The 19,070-nt window shown below is 36.4% G+C and overlaps 1 protein-coding gene and 1 pseudogene across 1 annotated transcript; one reads left to right on the top strand and one right to left on the bottom strand.

Annotated features, from left to right (window-relative positions):
- The first annotated feature begins 3,545 nt into the window (after window positions 1-3,545).
- On the top strand, window positions 3,546-4,878 carry LOC129945739 (NIF3-like protein 1). Its single transcript, XM_056055620.1, has 4 exons — window positions 3,546-3,852; window positions 3,920-4,054; window positions 4,126-4,282; window positions 4,353-4,878. Exons 1-4 carry the CDS (start codon window positions 3,647-3,649, stop codon window positions 4,776-4,778), a joined length of 924 nt encoding a protein of 307 aa, XP_055911595.1. The 5' UTR covers window positions 3,546-3,646; the 3' UTR covers window positions 4,779-4,878.
- Window positions 4,879-7,792: 2,914 nt separating this feature from the next.
- On the bottom strand, window positions 7,793-9,544 carry LOC129946376 (tyrosine--tRNA ligase, mitochondrial-like; annotated as a pseudogene).
- Between the last annotated feature and the right edge of the window lie 9,526 nt (window positions 9,545-19,070).

Below are 19,070 nucleotides of genomic sequence, written 5' to 3'. Positions count from 1 at the left end.
ACGAAAAAAAAAAAGTAATTTCTAATTGACAACCGTTATACAAATGAAAGTGTGTAAGGCCATATAGATTTCATGTTCCCCTTCCTTGAAGTTATACTAAGGATCTGGCCCTCCAGGTTGGGGGTTGTGCCGTCGGGGTGACTTCCTGGCCACGTAAAAACATCATAATTTCGAAGCACCAACAAGCCTCGGATACGGACGGATTCACTGTTGACAACCCACGCAAACGAAATAAGGACAACGAACTTTGGATATGTACGTGGAATGTTAGGTCCCTTAACAGACCACGTGCAGCCGAACAATTAGCGGAAGCCCTACACTGCTGCAAGGCAGATATTACAGCCATCCAAGAAGTGCGATGGGATGGACCCGGCAAACGCAAACTAAAAGACTGCGATATCTACTACGTCGACTGCTACCGAGAACAAAGACAGCGTCTATTTGGGTGTGGATTTGTTGTTGGAACTAGGCTCAGGCAAAAAGTCTTGAGTTTTAACAGTGTGAGCGAGCGCATCACGACAATCCGCATCAAGGCTAAATTCGCCAACATAAGCCTAATATGCGCGCATGCCCCAACAGAGGAGAAAGATGAAGACACCAAAGACCTATTCTTCGAGCTCTTGGACAAGACTAATGAGCAGTGCCCTGGCTATGACATTAAAATTGTCTTAGGAGATTTGAATGCCAAGCTAGGAACAGAAGACATCTTTGGTGGCATAATCGGGACATACAGCCTGCACGAAACTACCTCCCACAACGGATTCAGGCTGGTCGATTTCGCTGCGGGGCGAGACGTTCTGGTAGCTAGTATGCAGTTCACGCATCTCAATATCCACAAGGGGACATGGAAATCTGCTGATCAATCAACCGTCAACCAGATTGACCACATTGCGATCGACGCACGACACTTCTCCAGTCTCCAGGATATCCGAACATTCCGAGAGGCCAACATTGACTCGGACCACTACCTCGTTGTAGCCAAGGTACGGCTACGGATATCCCGATCCCAGCCAAAACAAGGAAGTACTGTGCGAAGATTCGACGTTAGACGGCTACAATCGCAAGAGACTGCCATGCTCTTTTCCGATCGAGTCTCTAATAACCTCTTAAGAAGTCCTATGCTGCCTGCATTAAGCATTGAAAACCAGTGGCAACATTGCCTTGCAGCCATCAGAGATGCCGCCTCTGATGTGCTAGGTTTCACACGGCCACCACAGCGAAACCCCTGGTTTGACAACGAATGCCGGCAAGCGCACAGAGCGAAACAAGAGGCATACAAAACGGCGCTGCACAAAAGGACTAGACCTGCTCCTGAGCTCTACGAGCAGAAGAGGAGAGAGGAACACCGGCTTCTTAGATGGAAAAAAAGAGAGCATGAGAAGCGCGAGATCGAGGACATAGAGGGATGTCACAACGGGAATGAGGTTCCCAAGAGTACCAGCCACGAACCGAAGCCTGTAAAGACGATCAAGGGAACATCGTAGTAGAACCACGGTCGATGCTGAGAATATGGAAAGATCACTTCTCCAAATTATATAACGGCGATGACGAACCGAATTCCGCTGTAAGAGAGATAGAACCACTCAACCTAGGCGACGCAGATCAACAATTCCGCCTACCCGACCTTGACGAAGTGAAGATAGCTATATCTAAACTTAAGTCAAACAAAGCTGCTGGGGCTGACGGCATCGCTGCCGAACTATTCAAAGCAGCAGGCGATGACTTGAAACGGAGGATGCACCAACTCATCTGCAAAATATGGTCGGAAGAAAGCATGCCCGATGAGTGGAATCTCAGCATAGTGTGCCCCATACATAAGAAAGGAGACCCTCTAAACTGCGCCAACTACATAGGCATCAGTCTCCTTAACATTGCGTATAAGATCCTCTCTGCCGTATTATGTGAACGTCTGAAGCCATTCGTCAACAATCTGATTGGTCCTTATCAGTGTGGCTTTAGACCAGGGAAGTCCACTATCGGTCGATAGTGGACTCACACTACGGCAGATCTTGGAACAAACCCAGGCACTTCAAATCGATACCCACCATCTCTTTATCGATTTTAAAGCCGCGTATGACAGCATCTATAGGGAAGAGCTCTACCGAGCAATGTCTAGTTTTGACATCCCTGTCAAACTTATCCGTTTGTGCGGAATGAGGTGGAGAATGCACGCTGCTCTATCAAGGTCGGAAAAGATCTCATCCATGCATTTGATGTCAAAAAAGGTTTTAGACAAGACGATGCACTATCATGCGACTTCTTCAACATCGTTCTGGAAAGAATTGTGCAAAACTCAACCCCCAACACTAGAGGCACAATCATCCAAAGGTCCATCCAACTACTCGGATACGCAGATGATATTGAAATAATTGGAAGATCAAAGCGTGATGTCAGCGGAAGTGAAGAAGATGGGTTTAGTGGTCAATGAGGGCAAGACCAAGTATATCCTGTCATCAAAAAAAGAACACTGAACGACGACATCTTGGACAAACCGTCACCATGGACAGCTATAACTTTGAGGTAGTTAAGGACTTTGTCTACCTAGGCACCACTATTAATGCAGACAACGACACCAGCGCTGAAATCAAACGAAGAATAACTCTTGCAAATCGCTGCTTCTTTGGACTTAGAAGGCAATTGAGAAGTAAAGTCCTCTCTTGAGCATGTGATTTTTGGTCCCGTACGTATAGATGAAGAATTGAGGAGAAGATATAACGACGAACTGTACGGGCTGTACAGCGACACTGACCTAGTTAGCAGAATTAAAGTCCAACGGCTTAGATGGCTATATAATGTAGAGCGGTTGGACATCAACGCTCCCGCCCGGAAGGTCTTCGAATCCAATCCCGAGGGACGGCGCAGTAGAGGAAGACCGCGACTCAGGTGGCGCACGCAGGTGGGAGAGGACCTCAACCAACTTGGCGTGCGAAACTGGAGACAGCTAGCTAGGGACCGAGCTGGCTGGAGACGCTTGTTGGTTGAGGCCCAGGTCCTTGAGTATGTGCTTCTCCAAATCATGAAGTTCCCTTACGTCGAGAAATGGATTCATACAAAACCAACAACTAGCGACACTAAAGGGAAATCAACAAAAAAGTAAACAACAGATTAACCGATTCTACTGTCAAATGTGACATTTGAAGTTGCTCATGGCAAGATATAATATGCCCAGTCAAAAAAAACAATGGATTGAGGATGAAATTGCGGAAGAGAAGCTGGATTGCATTTTACTCTTGAGGGCCTCAGCCCTAAGGGTTACAATCTGTTTATTCTCTAAGCGTGTATTGGCTGATAGTCAAATTCATTGATATATATATTAAGACAAAATATTCATTCTTGGCCTATTAACAATTGGACTTATTAACATTTTGTTTGTCAAATATGCTTATAGTGACATGGGAGCACCTAAAGATTGATCCGACTTTTGGTTGCGTAGTGGAAGCAATACCTAAGCGTAATGTGTTAAATGTCAACTCAACTTCGTATACAAACAGTCGATTTTTTAAACTAGGTTGAACTACAAATGTCACCGGCATCTGGCTGACTGTCACAGTAATCTGTCATCTTTGAGTTTTTTTAGGAAACAACAAGGCCGGATGAATTACTGAAGAAAACTGCAATTCATTAAAACAGATTTTCCTTTTCATAAATGATCAACTTTCGTTTAAGTACAAAGCTATTCAACACAAAGTTATTAACTCGCAATTTAAGTAAAATGGAAACAAGTTCCGCTGCCAGAGATCCAAAAGGTTTAGCCTTGAAAAACGTACTAGAAAAATTGGAGTCTTTTGCTCCTCTTAAGTTTGCCGAAAAATGGGATAATGTTGGTCTTCTCATAGAACCTTATCAAAAAAAGTATGTTTCAATAAATATACCCAAGGATAATCCAAATAGTTTAATCAAATGATATGAATTATTTCAGGGAGGTTATAAAGAATATATTTCTTACCAATGATTTGACTCTTAACGTTATGGAGGAAGCTATGGAGAAGAAAGCAGATTTGATTATATCCTACCACCCACCAATATTTGCTCCATTGAAAAGGATATCTCAAAAGTTGGTTCCTCCTTGCATTCAATGTAAAACATACTTTCTTACTACTCAGATTTATTTATTTTTTTTTGCAGTAATTGGAAAGCAAAAATAATTTCTATGTGCCTTGCAGAAGGTATTTTCGTCTATTCTCCACACACGTCCTGGGATTGTGCTCCAAATGGTGAGAGTATTAATTGTTGGCTATCAAAAGCCTTACAACTGACGGATAATGCCAAACCAATAACAATTGTAAAAATGTTATATACTTATTTTTATTGATAAATACTTAAATATTGTGTTTTTTCATAAAATACCACAGAATGATGAGGAATCAAAAACTGGCCCAGGGTTGGTATGGAAATATCCCGCCTGGATGAATTATAAACTAAGTGAAGTAATTGAGCATATCCAAAAATATATTGAAAAGCCTGTTCATGTAGCAATGGGTGTTGGTCAATCTATGGATACTGTAATAACTGATGTTGCATGCTGTGCAGGTTCTGGAGCATCACTTTTAAAAGAAGTCAAAAAGGTTGATGTGTACATTACCGGAGAGATGTCACACCATGAATTATTAGATGCTCAACATCGGAATGTAACTGTAATAATGTGTTTTCACAGCAACACTGAAAGAGGATTTTTAAAATATTTCAAACCTAAGTTAAATCAAATGCTTGTCGGCCAATGTAATATAGAAATCTCTAAATGTGATAAAGACCCTCTTGAAACAATGTACAAAAATTGATTGAAACGAATGAAAAAGTGCATTTTGAATGAATTGATTACCTTGTTAACTTATTGTGGTTTTGGAAATATAAACTTTTTAATTATAATACCTACACACATATTATTTTGTTATTGTTTTTGTATGTTATAGCTAAGTGCGTAAAGTGGGACACTATGAATTAAGGTTTTATTAGAAAATTAAAATATTTAAAGCCTTATCTGTAATTAATTTTCTTTTAATAATTCCTAGCTGTTGCGAAGATAATATTGAACATAGAAAAAAAAGAAAGATTCCCTAAAAAAATAGATATTAAAATAGACATTTTTACAAAAAGCTAAATGTTAACAAGAACAAATTCAATCGAGTGCCCCACAGAATCTTATTCGTTAATAAACAATTTCATTATAGAATCATGACCGTCATCCAAAAGGTGTTGGGTTCGATCCCTGCTATACCACCTAAAGTTTTTTTCACGGGTACTACCTCTTGCGAGGAATTGAAAAATTCTCCAAGAGTAATTCTTGTCATTAAAAGTGCTTTCTCAAATTTGCCGTTCGGATTCGCCTTAAAACTGTAGGTCCCTTCCATCACTGACAACAGTACTCGCACACAGGAATGGTTGAGAGTTGTCAGTCACTAGGCCCTAGTTCTCAAACGTACTGTTGCGCCACCCAATTTATTTATTTTATTGCTACAATTTTTGACCAATAAACTTTTCTTACCAACATGATAACTATTAACCAATTAACTGGATGCGAAATATAAAAGCTTGAACAGATGAGCAAAATTTGAACTTCCTCCAATGGCTGCCGTACTCATATGATCTTAACATTATTAAATATACTTAGGGATGGTTGGTAACCACAGTTAATAAAGTCACCATCAGTTTGGGGAAAAAGGATCCTTAATTTATGTTGTTAAGTTAGGGCGAAGGAAAATTTGTTGAACTATATTAAAAGGCATTTTTGAGCATTGCGACGGAAGCGAAGAAGATGGGTTTAGTAGTCAATGAGGGCAAGACCAAGTATATGCTGTCATCAAAAAAGGACACTGAACGACGACGTCTTGGACAAAACGTCACCATGGACAGCTATAACTTTGAGGTAGTTAAGGACTTTGTCTACCTAGGCACCGCTATTAATGCAGACAACGACACCAGCGCTGAAATCAAACGAAGAATAGCTCTTGCAAATCGCTGCTTCTTTGGACTTAGAAGGCAGTTGAGAAGTAAAGTCCTCTCTCGAGCATGTAAAATCACCATCTATAAGACACTCGTCATCCCGGTTCTCGTTTATGGCGCTGAGGCCTGGACCCTGTCAAAGAAAGATGAGAGCGTCTTAGGATGCTTCGAGAGAAAAATTCTTCGGGTGATTTTTGGTCCCGTACGCAAAGATGGAGAATGGAGGAGAAGATATAATGACGAACTGTACGGGCTGTACAGCGACACTGACCTAGTTAGTGAAAGAAAAAATAGAATAAAAGTTACGAAATGCAGTAGTACGAAAAAACGAAAAAAAGGTACCGTGTACATGTTCAAAGTGTTTCCACGCAAACCGTGACTAGATATTAATCGAAAATTACGATTACCAGACTTCATAAAGAAAGTTTTAAGCACCTTAAAACAATACAAATGGCGCACAGGTAGAATTTTTAGGTCACAAAATAAAGGGAAACTCGGTTGTCTACTCGCCTTGCGACAAATTTTTCTTAAGAAGTATTTTTGCAAGACTAACCAGGGTTGAATTTTGTTTAGGTATGCACCACCCCAACAAGCAATTCCATATTGCAGCTTGGACTAAAAAATTCCATAATAAATTGTTTTTAAAATATCGGTTGGAACGATACTACGCAAATAATAGAAATGTCTAGGTGTGCATCGAAGATACTGTGTCAAATTATTCGTATGATTTAAAAAATTCATTCTGAAATCAATAACCCTAAATATTTAAATTCATCAACTTTTTCAATCAAAAAGCTCTTAGAGCTACAGCTTATATTGTCAAAATAAGTAGGAGAACAATTACCATGCACACAGTTACAACTCGGTAGCTTATATTTTTGACATTCTGGAGCATGAAAATATGTGTTTACTTCAAAGTTTTTTAAAGAAGCCAAACTAAAAAGCATTATTTTAGTTTTGGAACTCATAACCAAATTATGTACATATGTTCCGCAAACCAAATTCTCAATAACTCAAGATCATGGTTTATATCGGAAAACAGATTCAATATACTGTTAGAGCCATATGAAAAACCAACATCATCTGCAAATGCAGTTGGTATACCCCGAAAATCAAGTGCAAAGAGTGAATTGATGTAAATCAGGAACAAAATCGGCCCCAAAACAGAACTTTGCGGTACACCTAAGTTAAGGATTAATTTCACTCATAATCTCGTCCCTTTTTACCCTTTGCGACCTATTCCCAAGATATGACCTAAAAAAGTGGAGCATAAAGCCACGAAAGCCGGCCTTTTCCAATTTTCTCAACAGGTAGTTGTGGTTAACCATATCAAAGGCTTTGGTAATATCGATAAATAAACCAGCTGTATATTTTTTCTTGTCAAGATTTGACATTATTTGATCGCAAAAGTGCATCTTCTGTCGATTTTTCTTTTTGAAACCCAAATTGGAAACGATTAAAAAACTTTGTTTTAGCTAAATAATTTAATATTCTAGACTTATGTAACAAGTTTTTCAAACATTTTGCTAAAAACTGAAAGAAGAGAAATAGGCCTATAATTTCTTATATCACGAGCAGAACCTTTTTTAAAAAGTGATTCGACATCAGCACATTTAAGGTCAGTTGGAAAAACCCCAGCAAAAATGCATCGGTTAAAGATATAAGCTAAGACGTCTACAACATAAAACCGAATATAGATATACCATCAGCTCCGCAAGCATAGAGGAAATATATTATCAACGAACCAATAACTCAAAGTGTTAGAGAAATTAATAACTTATCAAACTATATTGACTTTAATTTTCATATTAATAGAAATACCTTCAAATATATGTATGCTTAGTTTATTTTTTTTAACTTTACATTCTTAGTGTATAATATATTATTTTAAATAAAACTTGTCATATTCATTAGTCTATTTGAATATACTCTTAACTCTAATTGATGTAATAAATAAATAAAATAAAAAAAAATATGAAAATGGGAACGGAACATAAACTACATTTACTTTTGATTGATATAGAACCCTCCAGTTGTGATGATTCTCATCGCATCAGCTGAAAGAAGAATTTTAATTTTAAAATAAATTACCTCAAGCAAAAACTTAACACTTTTCACTTACTCACTGTTGTAAAACATTTAGCTTTTAGTGCCAGATCAAGAATGGATAGTCCAGGCTCTGAAAAAATCTCAACGATCGGATTTCGTTGTAATTCAGTTCACCTAGTCCTTCAACATTTCCCTAATAGAGCGCCTCTGTGACTTTTTCGTCTTGTTTTAGACATGCCTCTGGAATGAGAAAAACTTAAATAGCTAAAAGAAGTGATTTATTTGTTTATTAAAAATCACCTCCATGGACTAGAAGCGTCACATGAGAAATGAATTTTCTTCTAGTCTGATAAAAGTGAACAACTTGAGAAGCTTCTCGACTTCTGGCATTTTCAAAAAGAACTGATAAAGAACAAATGGCGACATTTTTTCTTCGTCCAGCCAAATACCATTGCCAGCCGATTTTCCGAACTCGTCTTCTCCTTCGATGGTCACAAGAGGAAGTGTCAATCCAAATACTGATTTTTTTTTCTACTCTGCCGATAGTTCTGGCCAGTCATTAAGTTGCCCATTTGTTCACTGCCTCCCATTTGAAAGCGACAATTGTATTTCTGAAGCAAATGCAACCAGTCATAAGCTTGGAAAATTTGATATGTGAATTCGGTAAAGCTCATTCCAGCTGCACTATTAAGTCGCGACTGGACTGACGATATTGAGAGCAGTAATCCCATTCAAAAGTGTCTTCCCATATTGGCAACAAAGTCCACTACATTCAGATTTTCGTACCATGATGCATTGTTGACGACTCTGAAAGAAAGATTATCAAAACGATTGAGTTTTTAAAGCGTATTAGGTTTCTATTATAGTTACCTAATAGGAGATAGGTCATTTTTGTTTTTACTTGTGCCCCAAAGTCCATCCTGATGATTCTTGAATATTCTATTAAGGTGTTTTTCTATAGAAATTAATTTGTCTCAATGACCGACAACCCTAGTTTATTTCGTTCTGTTTTTGTTTTGCCACTAGGATTACCGATAAGACCCGTAGCTTTTCCAACTAACGCAATTGGATTGTGTCTTTCTCGATGCCATGCAGAAGTCCAATTATTACCAGGAGATAGCCAACGTGTAGACTATCGGCAGCTGGATCAAAGCCGGAGTAGATTGTTTGTTGTTTTCTTGTGAAAAATTTTGTCATTTCCGGACTACAATTTTAAGAAGAACAGAATATAATTCATTACGATTTCTTATAGTTTTAATAAACATACAAAACAATATACAACTTACCCAGCGGTGTATGGAAAGAGATCCTGAAAGAATCCTCTATCAGCTAGAGCCAAGTTACGTTGGGAAATACATCTTCGGATATGATAAAGGCACTTTTTAGATCGATGAAATAGTTGACTCTGGATCATTTTCTATGAAATTATTTATATAATATAGATAAAACAGTTAATTAGGAGTACTATTAACAACTTTGTTTTTATTAATTTTCACTTTTGTTTTGATTTATTTAAAATTTAAATCGCAGAAATTGTATTTTGTTTTCTTTTTAATTTTCGTTGTCAAAATACTTAACTCGCTGTTGACCTGTCAAAACTGGGTACAACTCAAATTGGGCCACGTTCGCATTGCAGTTCTGGGGTGTGCCTATACTTTCGGCATGATTTATTCTGTTTTTAGCTAAACTTTTCATAAAAATCATAGAATTTGTTTGCCAAAAGCAGTTAAATATTATTTTTAGCACTGTTTTCACTAAAAAGAAGTTGCAAAATTAATTTTTCTTAAAATATTGCATTAATTTTTCAATTTTTGAATTCAACGGATCTCTTTTTTGAACGGCTGAGTTCACCACATAGTTTTTTCCCCCGCGGTTAAGCAATGTGGGCACAAATTCCATAACAACTACATTCAAAATGGCTTGGTCCCATAAAGAAATGCACGGGACAACTAACACATGCTTATCCTTATGGACAAAATCTTTGCAATTTAGCTTGTAGGCCGAAAGAGAGCAAACCCATTAAGTCGGGACTCTAGATAATATATTTCCTCTATGTCCGCAAGAATGAGAATTTTTTAAACTACCAATAGCCTTAAGTAATTCGAAAGGAGTTATGGGCTCAAAAACAAAACTGTTAATTTGCAATGGTTCAACGCATCTGCATACGGCACACAAAGAGTACAATTAGGATGAGAGGAGCATGGTTGCAAACTGCTGGCAATATTAGAAAAAAAAAAAAACTATTAAAAACATTAGCAATAGCTAGCTTGTCCGTTACATCGCAACCATTGATAGAAATACTTTTAGGTTTTTTTGAAACAGAAGGTTTATTTAAAATGGTGTTAACGATTTTCCATTCGTCTTTAGATTAAGATTACATTTTGCAGAATTGAATTGGCAATGATAATAATTATCCCGGCAAATTGGAATTTCTATTTTAAGTTTGGAACAAAGTTTCTTATATTTTCTTTTAGGAGTTAAATTGTTAAGGTACTTATAGCACCTTATTCCTAACTTATCTTAACCTCTAAATTTATTGATTAAATAAATTAAAATCCAAGGTTTAAGTTTTTTAACTGAATTTTTCGATTGCAACAACAAGGAGCAACTAAGAATGTGATTTGTTAGCGTATTAATAAAGATAGAGTAAGAAGATGAAGTATCATCACAAGAAAAAACGTTTTCCCAAAGCTCATACAAGAGAGAATTTTTAGGCATGTAAAAATCTATTTTCGTAAAATTATTAGAAGCTTGGGGGTCCCTACAACTTTTAGTTATAGCATTATTTAGTAAAAGGGCTGTCATAGAGTGATCAGTGCTCATTAAATTAAGCACACTACTTTCGCAGTCATAAATGTTGATATTATTAAAGCGCCCATAAATATGATCTAAGCAGCTACCTGATTCACATCTTGTGGGCTCTTTGATAAAGGACACTAGACCATGCGATGCTAATAAGGCCAAAAAACTCGAAACGACTTCATTATTATCCAAAATATTAAGATTAAAGTCCTCTAAAGTAATTCACCAACTTTGACAAAAAAATATTGGTGCGGCAAAATTTATGTAAATTAAATAATTTTCTTTAATTTAATTTGGCAATAAAGAATGGAGTTGAGTTTGGAACTCTATACAATACGGGTTTTATATTCTACTTAAATATATAACTCGCGCGCACAGACATCTCTCTAAAAATCTTTTATTAAGATTCTAGGGGCTTTATACGAGTAAGGTCGAGAAATGTTAAAATTTTCAATTCGCATACCTATGGTAAGTTAATAAACTGTAAAATCAATATGAATTAACCCATTAACACCCAAGGGTATAGAAAAATAGAAATTTTGTATTTTTGTGATATTTTCTGTTTATTGAGTTTAAATTTAAAATAATTGCAAAAAAAAAAGTTTTCAAAAAATAGTGGTCAGCAGTTACGAGGGTGTACTTTTTTTAGTACAATGGTATCAAACATACTATTTTAATTTTGATTAATATACAAATTTTTAAAGCAATCTTTATGTATGCAAAGGGTCACATTGCTGGCGACATCTTAACTGATTTGGTAACTTCTTTGCAAAATGGTACGCTGGGCTTTCTGTTATGCTCCTTTTGACTGCGAGTCTCGGTTGTCCTTGATTCAAAGTGTGAAATCTGAGATAATGCAGCGTAACAGCTCTTGTAAACTCCAGTAAATCACCTTTGCAGTTGTTGGTCAATTTGTGAAGCTTCCAGGCATTAGAGACAGTAGATGAAATCATCGATGTGAAAATGTTCCACCACCACTTCTTCGCTCTTATTTCTATAGAATAAGTGTTGATGAACTGATCGTGAAGATCAACACCACCCATATTTTTATTATAGTTTTTGAAGACAAGCGGCTGAGGAATATTAATTTTTGTCTGTTGTTCTTTGTCCCATCTTTTTACATTCTCGCAAGGTTCGATTTTGTCGTAGTTAGTGGCTATAGTAACGATGCTGTTGTCTTTCCATTTAACGAAAAGCAACTCATTGGTCTCGTCGAATTGGTGGTCAAAAGTACCCCTTTTTTGCTTTTGAAATTCTTTATTTTGAGGAAGAGGACATTTTTTGAGCCGATTGTCGCGAGCTGTTCCAGTTGTTCTAAATTTCTTTTGTTTTAAAATCTTCATAAGTTCATAGCTTGTAAAAAAATTGTCAAAATAAATTGCATGGTCAGTTGGACATTCAATATTTTTTAGTAAGTCAAGAACAACTCTTGACCCTAATGGCAATTTCTTTAGAGAAGGCTTAACATTTTTTGCTCCGCAATAAGTATCAAATTGATACATATAACCATCCTTGCTACAAAGCATCCAATTTTTGAAGCCGAACCTTACAGGCTTTCCTCTTATGAATTGCTTTGAAGAATGACGACCGAAGTATTTGACCATGGATTCATCTATAGATAAATGCTCATGCATATATCCCCATTTTTTAAATTTTTTGCACATAAGCTGGCTTAGCGGACGAAGTTTTGCCATTTTGTCATTCAAGTCAAGGTTGTTGTTATCAGCAAAATGTATGTACCTTTTTATTTCTTGAAACCTGTTCCTTGACATACTGTTGGATTCAATAGGAACATGGGTATCTGCCGACAGCTTCCAGTACATATATTCTCTAGCTTCAGAATGATAGTCATCTTCATTGAATACAAAGCTGTGTTGATTTTTTTGGCCAGCATACAACATGGTTTGTCTCACAATGAGTTGTCTTACCTCGACATCAAACAATTTTTCAAAAACATCAACTTCGCTGAGCCCAATCAAATCTGAAGCACAGTTTTTATTCTTTCCAAATAGTTTTCAGTTCTTTGAAATTCGTTTGGGGAAATTGTCTTTGTCCAAACAGGAGGGGCAATTAACTTTTTTAGCTCGGACAGCGGAAGGTCGTCATCACTTTCGTATTCTTCTTCGAAAGTCAATCTATTCAAAACTCCGAAGATCTCAACCTCACCTGGAACATCTTGCGGTAATTCTATCGCTCTTATATTTTCTTCATCTAAATCCTCTTCGTCCGTAACGTAGTCCACTGGTGGAGGAACCATGACGAAATCAGCATTGACTATATCGTCATTGCTGTATAGTTCGTCCAGGGCAGATTCCAGATTTTGAAAGCGTTTTCCATAAAAGTTTTTCGATGGGATGCTTTTGAAATTCATTTTAGAAACTAAAAAAAAAGTGCATGCATAAACCCGTTGTACTTTTTAAAGTACATCAAACTTTGACAAAACTTACCTCCTTATATATTAAAACAACGAAGTATATTTGAAATTACAATTTTCTAGACGTTATCTTTATTTCTTTTGATTATTTGGAAGGAAATCGAAATATTTGGATTTTTACGAGTTTTATGAGCACTTATGTTTTTGCAACTAACAACACGAGTAGAAATATAATATGTCATGCACAAAAAGACAGTTACAAATAAGCCTACTTCGTTTTTTGTAAGAAAAAACTATGTGGAAAAATTCAAATTTATTGAATAAAGAAGAATAAATGTCAAACTGCTCTTACGTCCAATTGCTCTTACGTCCCTTCTTTCCAAGGTCATGGAAACGCTGATTAATTATCAGCTCAAGAAATATCTCGAAGAACGGAAGCTTCTTAATGACCGACAGTATGGTCTTCGTAGCAATAGGTCCACTGGTGATCTCATGGTCATCTAACCGAACAGTGTAACAACTCTTTACATCGTTTTGGAGAAAGTAAGATTATTGCACTTGATATTTCAAAAGCATTTGATAGAGTTTGGCACCAAGCTCTCTTATCGAAAATGCGTGCTTTTGGTATTGATGAATCTCTTCTTCGTTGGATTAGAAATTACCTTTCTAACCGTTGTATTGGATGGTTTCATGTCTAAAATTCATAAAATAAACGCTGGTGTACCCCAGGGCTCCGTTTTGTCTCCGACTCTCTTCCTTATACTCATAAACGATCTCTTGTCTGTCACTTCTAATCCATTAAACTGTTTCGCCGACGACAGTACCCTCAGCTTTTCATATTCGTTTCTAGATTCACATTCCTGTCCTTCGAATGTGGAATTTCATCTTGACAGCATTGTCCAATGGGGAATCAAAAACCGTGTAGAATTTAATGCTTCCAAAACTCAATGCTGTCTCCTGTCGTTAAAGCGTAACCCACCCCCGATGCCGCTATCCATGAGCGGCACTTGCATCCAGGAAACTAATCAACTTTCAGTTCTTGGTATGAATATCACAGATCACCTCGTATGGAATGATCACAAGAAATTTTTCACCCCTTCTGATCTGGCTATAATCTACAAAGCTTTTATCCGTCCAAAGCTTGAATATAATTCGCATATCTGGGCAGGTGCCCCCAAAACAAATTTAAATCTCTTGGATAGAAATCAAAAAAGGGCTTTAAAAATGATAGGCGACAGAACTATAATCGAAACATTTACATCGCTAGAACACCGTCGCAATGTTTCATGCCTTTCGTTATTTTATAGATATTTTTACAAACAATGTTCTGTCGAATTAGCCAGTTGCATTCCACCCCTTAAACAATTCAGCCGTAATACTCGCACTTCTAGGAATGCTCATCAGTTTACCCTTGAGCTCAATTTCGGGCGTACTGTTAAGTACAGAGATTCTTTCTTAAATCGCACATCGAGAATGTGGAATGCTTTGGCCAACTCTGTTTTTCCCTCCCATTTTAATGTTCAGAACTTTAAGACCAATGTGCACCGGTATCTCCTTTTAAATCCTTCCCTATTTTCCTAACGCTCGCACTGTGTTTAAATATAAACATATAAAGGGTACTAATAACCCCTTGAGTGCTTGTGAATAAAAAAAAAAAAAAAAAAAACGTTTCATTTTTCAGTATTGCCATAGTTTTATGGCTCCATCAACTTAGTTCATTTTACTGTACTTAAAAAAGTACAATGGGAGAGAATGGGTTAAGCTCGCATACAGTATTACAATTACAATACTGTAGTAACTCAAAATTCGTCTTTTTTCAGAATCAACGAAAAACTGATTATAAACTTCCTGTTAAAGATATAAAAAAAATTCTTATTTTATAATGTTTTCTATTTACCATAAATTTTTAAAATAACAGGTTATTGAAATATTTAAAAAATTTAAGTTAAGACTATAATGCATGTGTTTTTTTTATAGTTATGTCGTTAAAGTTGAAAAACTTGGAGTTACCACAATTTTAAGGTATGGTGGTGTGTTACTTTTTGGGTTAAGTTTTTTAGTTACCACCATTAACATTTTAAATTTTTTACCAAATAAGTTAAGACATTTATAGATAAAACCAGATGATAACAAAATACAAAGTATTCAAAAAAAGATATAGTTCATATTTTATTTTTATACTTGTATATTATACTTGTTTTTTTTTTTAACTTGTAAGAAAAACGAAAATAACAAAATTAAACTTCATAAAAAAAAAACAACAAAAATTTATAATACAAAATAAATTATAAAGAAAAATTAAAAAATTAATTATTTCATTCTTGTTATGACTAATAGGAACTTATAGGTTTTACATTTATAGGAATTTTTGATTTGTTTTTTAAAAACGTTAATTAATTATTTTTTTGAAAATAAGATTCGTAAAACGATCGGGGAATAATTTGTTGTATGTCCTGTTAGTGGAATATTTTCGGTGTACGCTGGTTTCAATTTCATATCCAACAGTACATTTCGATTAATTGTTTGTCGCTTATTACGTACGAAAACTTTTTCGTAATTTTCTTCTTCATTAGAATTCTTGTAGAAAAAAGAAAACGGGAATTCTTTTTCAATACGAAGTACCTTTATGTCGTGCCATTTAATTTGCTTTTTTTTCGTTCATATTAAAATTGTTGCCCCACTCTTTTTGGAGAATCTTCAGGTCGTAAAATTTTTCATGATCCATTTCGTTCACTTTGCAGGGCTCTCCTGTCTTTTTGGCAGCACGTATTAAAGTTATGTATTGTTGAGGAACATAGATTGGGCCAGATTTAAGAAAGCTATGCACATTATCACCCTCGTTTTGAGAATGACCTCTAATCAGAAATTTATGTGTTATACTCTTCACGTTCATTTTTTGTGTTGCGTAAGCCCGCAGCAATTATCAGAGTAAAATATAAAGTCCAGTTCTTCATCAGTATTAGCTTGAGTAATTCTTTCTATATAATTCAGTATGCAACTTAAAATTTCAATGGCACCTCGTTTTCCCTCCGTTTCGTCCCAAAAAAAACATTCGACGTTTTTAGCATGTAAATCGCCTTCAGTGAAGTTAAAACAATTAATTTTACTTTTGTAATAGAAAACTGAAACTTGTCCCTTTGGAATTGGCATCACTGCTTGCAAATCATAAACTGCAACAATTGTGTTATCGGTCCCAGATTTGTCCTTTTCTTTTTTCTCTTCTGGACAGTTCTTTTTCTTTCAAGTGGCTTTCATAACTTGCAACAATTTCTTGTTTTTCTTCTTCTTCAGCATTTTTAAAACTTTCGCAAAGATCACACTGATCTTTTTTTGGTGTGTAAAACGAAATATTGAAATCTTTGTTAAAAATGCGGTTAAACGATGACGCAGAAGCATATGCCAGGTTCTCTTTTTCACAATTGTCTTTATAGTCGCGGTATAAGTCAGCTAAGGATTTATCACACTGAATAAGCTCTCGCGACGTCTGTGCTCTGAGATAGTGTGATTCGATTCGTGGTATACTATCGATAAAACTCTTGACACTATCGTAGACTGCTGGTTTCATAGCGGGTTGCTTTCCATGTTTCCCTCTCATATCTTCTTGCACAAAACCGCAGTCTCTGTGTTTTTTGTTAGTGCAGTAGCAATGTTTCTGTCGTTAATAGCTAGAGTATTTTAAAAAAATGTTTTGCAGACTCTAACATTTATATGGTTTAGCTGGAAATGAAATGCGGTATTAAGTTGTCCAAAATTTTGAGTGGATGAGTATCTGTATTTTGGTTTAATTTCTTTTGTATGCTGAATAATAAATTCGCTTTGTTTCTGCAGGTCTCCCAAGGTCCCAAGCTCCAATAGTTTTTTTAAAAATACTCTGTCTTGATGTCTCATCTATCTTTGATTTGCAATTCAACCTGCATTTTTCGCCACACGCCGGACCCATCTTTTTTGCAGGTACTTGTTTTTTAGTATTCGACTGGTACGCTTTGCCAGAATTGCGAAGAGATTTTGCAATTTTACATTTATAATTATTTGGTTGTCTTACCCTCTTTCTGCCTCTTTGTTCCACTTGCACTTCTGGAACAATATTCATCTCTGAAACACTTTGAACAGCTGGTCCATCTATTGATGTAGTGGGATTCACAGAATTGAAATATAATAAAGGGTGATTTTTTTGAGGTTAGGATTTTCATGCATTAGTATTTGACAGACACGCGGGATTTTAGACATGGTGTCAAAGAGAAAGATGCTCAATATGCTTTGACATTTCATCATGAATAGACTTACTAACGAGCAACGCTTGCAAATCATTGAATTTTATTACCCAAATCAGTGTTCGGCCGTTCGAAATGTGTTTCGTGCTTTACGTCCGATTTATGGTCTAAATAATCGACCAAGTGAGCAAACAATTAATGCGATTGTGACCAAGTTTCGCACTCAGTTTACTTTATTGGACATTAAACCAACCACACGAATGCGTACAGTGCGTACAGAAGAGAATATTGCGTCTGTTTCTGAGAGTGTTGCTGAAGACCGTGAAATGTCGATTCGTCGCCGTTCGCAGCAATTGGGTTTGTGTTATTCTTATTCGACCACATGGAAGATTTTACGCAAAGATCTTGGTGTAAAACCGTATAAAATACAGCTCGTGCAAGAACTGAAGCCGAACGATCTGCCACAACGTCGAATTTTCAGTGAATGGGCCCTAGAAAAGTTGGCAGAAAATCCGCTTTTTTATCGACAAATTTTGTTCAGCGATGAGGCTCATTTCTGGTTGAATGGCTACGTAAATAAGCAAAATTGCTGCATTTGGAGTGAAGAGCAACCAGAAGCCGTTCAAGAACTGCCCATGCATCCCGAAAAATGCACTGTTTGGTGTGGTTTGTACGCTGGTGGAATCATTGGACCGTATTTTTTCAAAGATGCTGTTGGACGCAACGTTACGGTGAATGGCGATCGCTATCGTTCAATGCTAACAAACTTTTTGTTGCCAAAAATGGAAGAACTGAACTTGGTTGACATGTAGTTTCAACAAGATGGCGCTACATGCCACACAGCTCGCGATTCTATGGCCATTTTGAGGGAAAACTTCGGAGAACAATTCATCTCAAGGAATGGACCGGTAAGTTGGCCACCAAGATCATGCGATTTGACGCCTTTAGACTATTTTTTGTGGGTCTACGTCAAGTCTAAAGTCTACACAAATAAGCCAGCAACTATTCCAGCTTTGGAAGACAACATTTCCGAAGAAATTCGGGCTATTCCGGCCGAAATGCTCGAAAAAGTTACCCAAAATTGGACTTTCCGAATGGACCACCTAAGACTCAGCCGCGGTCAACATTTAAATGAAATTATCTTCAAAAAGTAAATGTCATGGACCAATCTAACGTTTCAAATAAAGAATCGATGAGATTTTGCAAATTTTATGCGTTTTTTTTTTTAAGTTCTCAAGCTCTTAAAAAATCACCGTTTATTTCTTTTGCCCAACACTGCAAGATGTACTTGGTTCATTGTTTAATTCTTGAAGAACTGGAGATGTACTTGGTGCATTGTTTAATTCTTCAAGAATTGGAGAACGTGAAGCTTTGGAGATTGGCTTGGCGTTTTCCTTCTCCATGCTTTTCATAGCCATTTCTACAAGCAAACGGGCACGATCCATTCTTAATCTACAAAAAAAGTAGACCAAAACACCATGAACACTATTATGTCAACAAGAACGTAGTAACTCAAAATTTCTTTTGAAACGGGGAATGGGACGACTTGACAATTTTTACATTAATATTATCCCATGCGTGATTTCTAACTTAATGATTACCAATTAAGTATTTGTTTAAATGTTTACAAAGTGTCACAAAAAATTGTAAAGTAAAAGTTCGTCAACAGAACTAAACTAAGTCTAAAATTTCTT

Source organism: Eupeodes corollae, chromosome 2 (genome assembly GCF_945859685.1).
Source record: "Eupeodes corollae chromosome 2, idEupCoro1.1, whole genome shotgun sequence".
Taxonomy (NCBI): Eukaryota; Metazoa; Arthropoda; class Insecta; order Diptera; family Syrphidae; genus Eupeodes; species Eupeodes corollae.
This window is presented reverse-complemented; position numbering and strand designations above follow the sequence as displayed.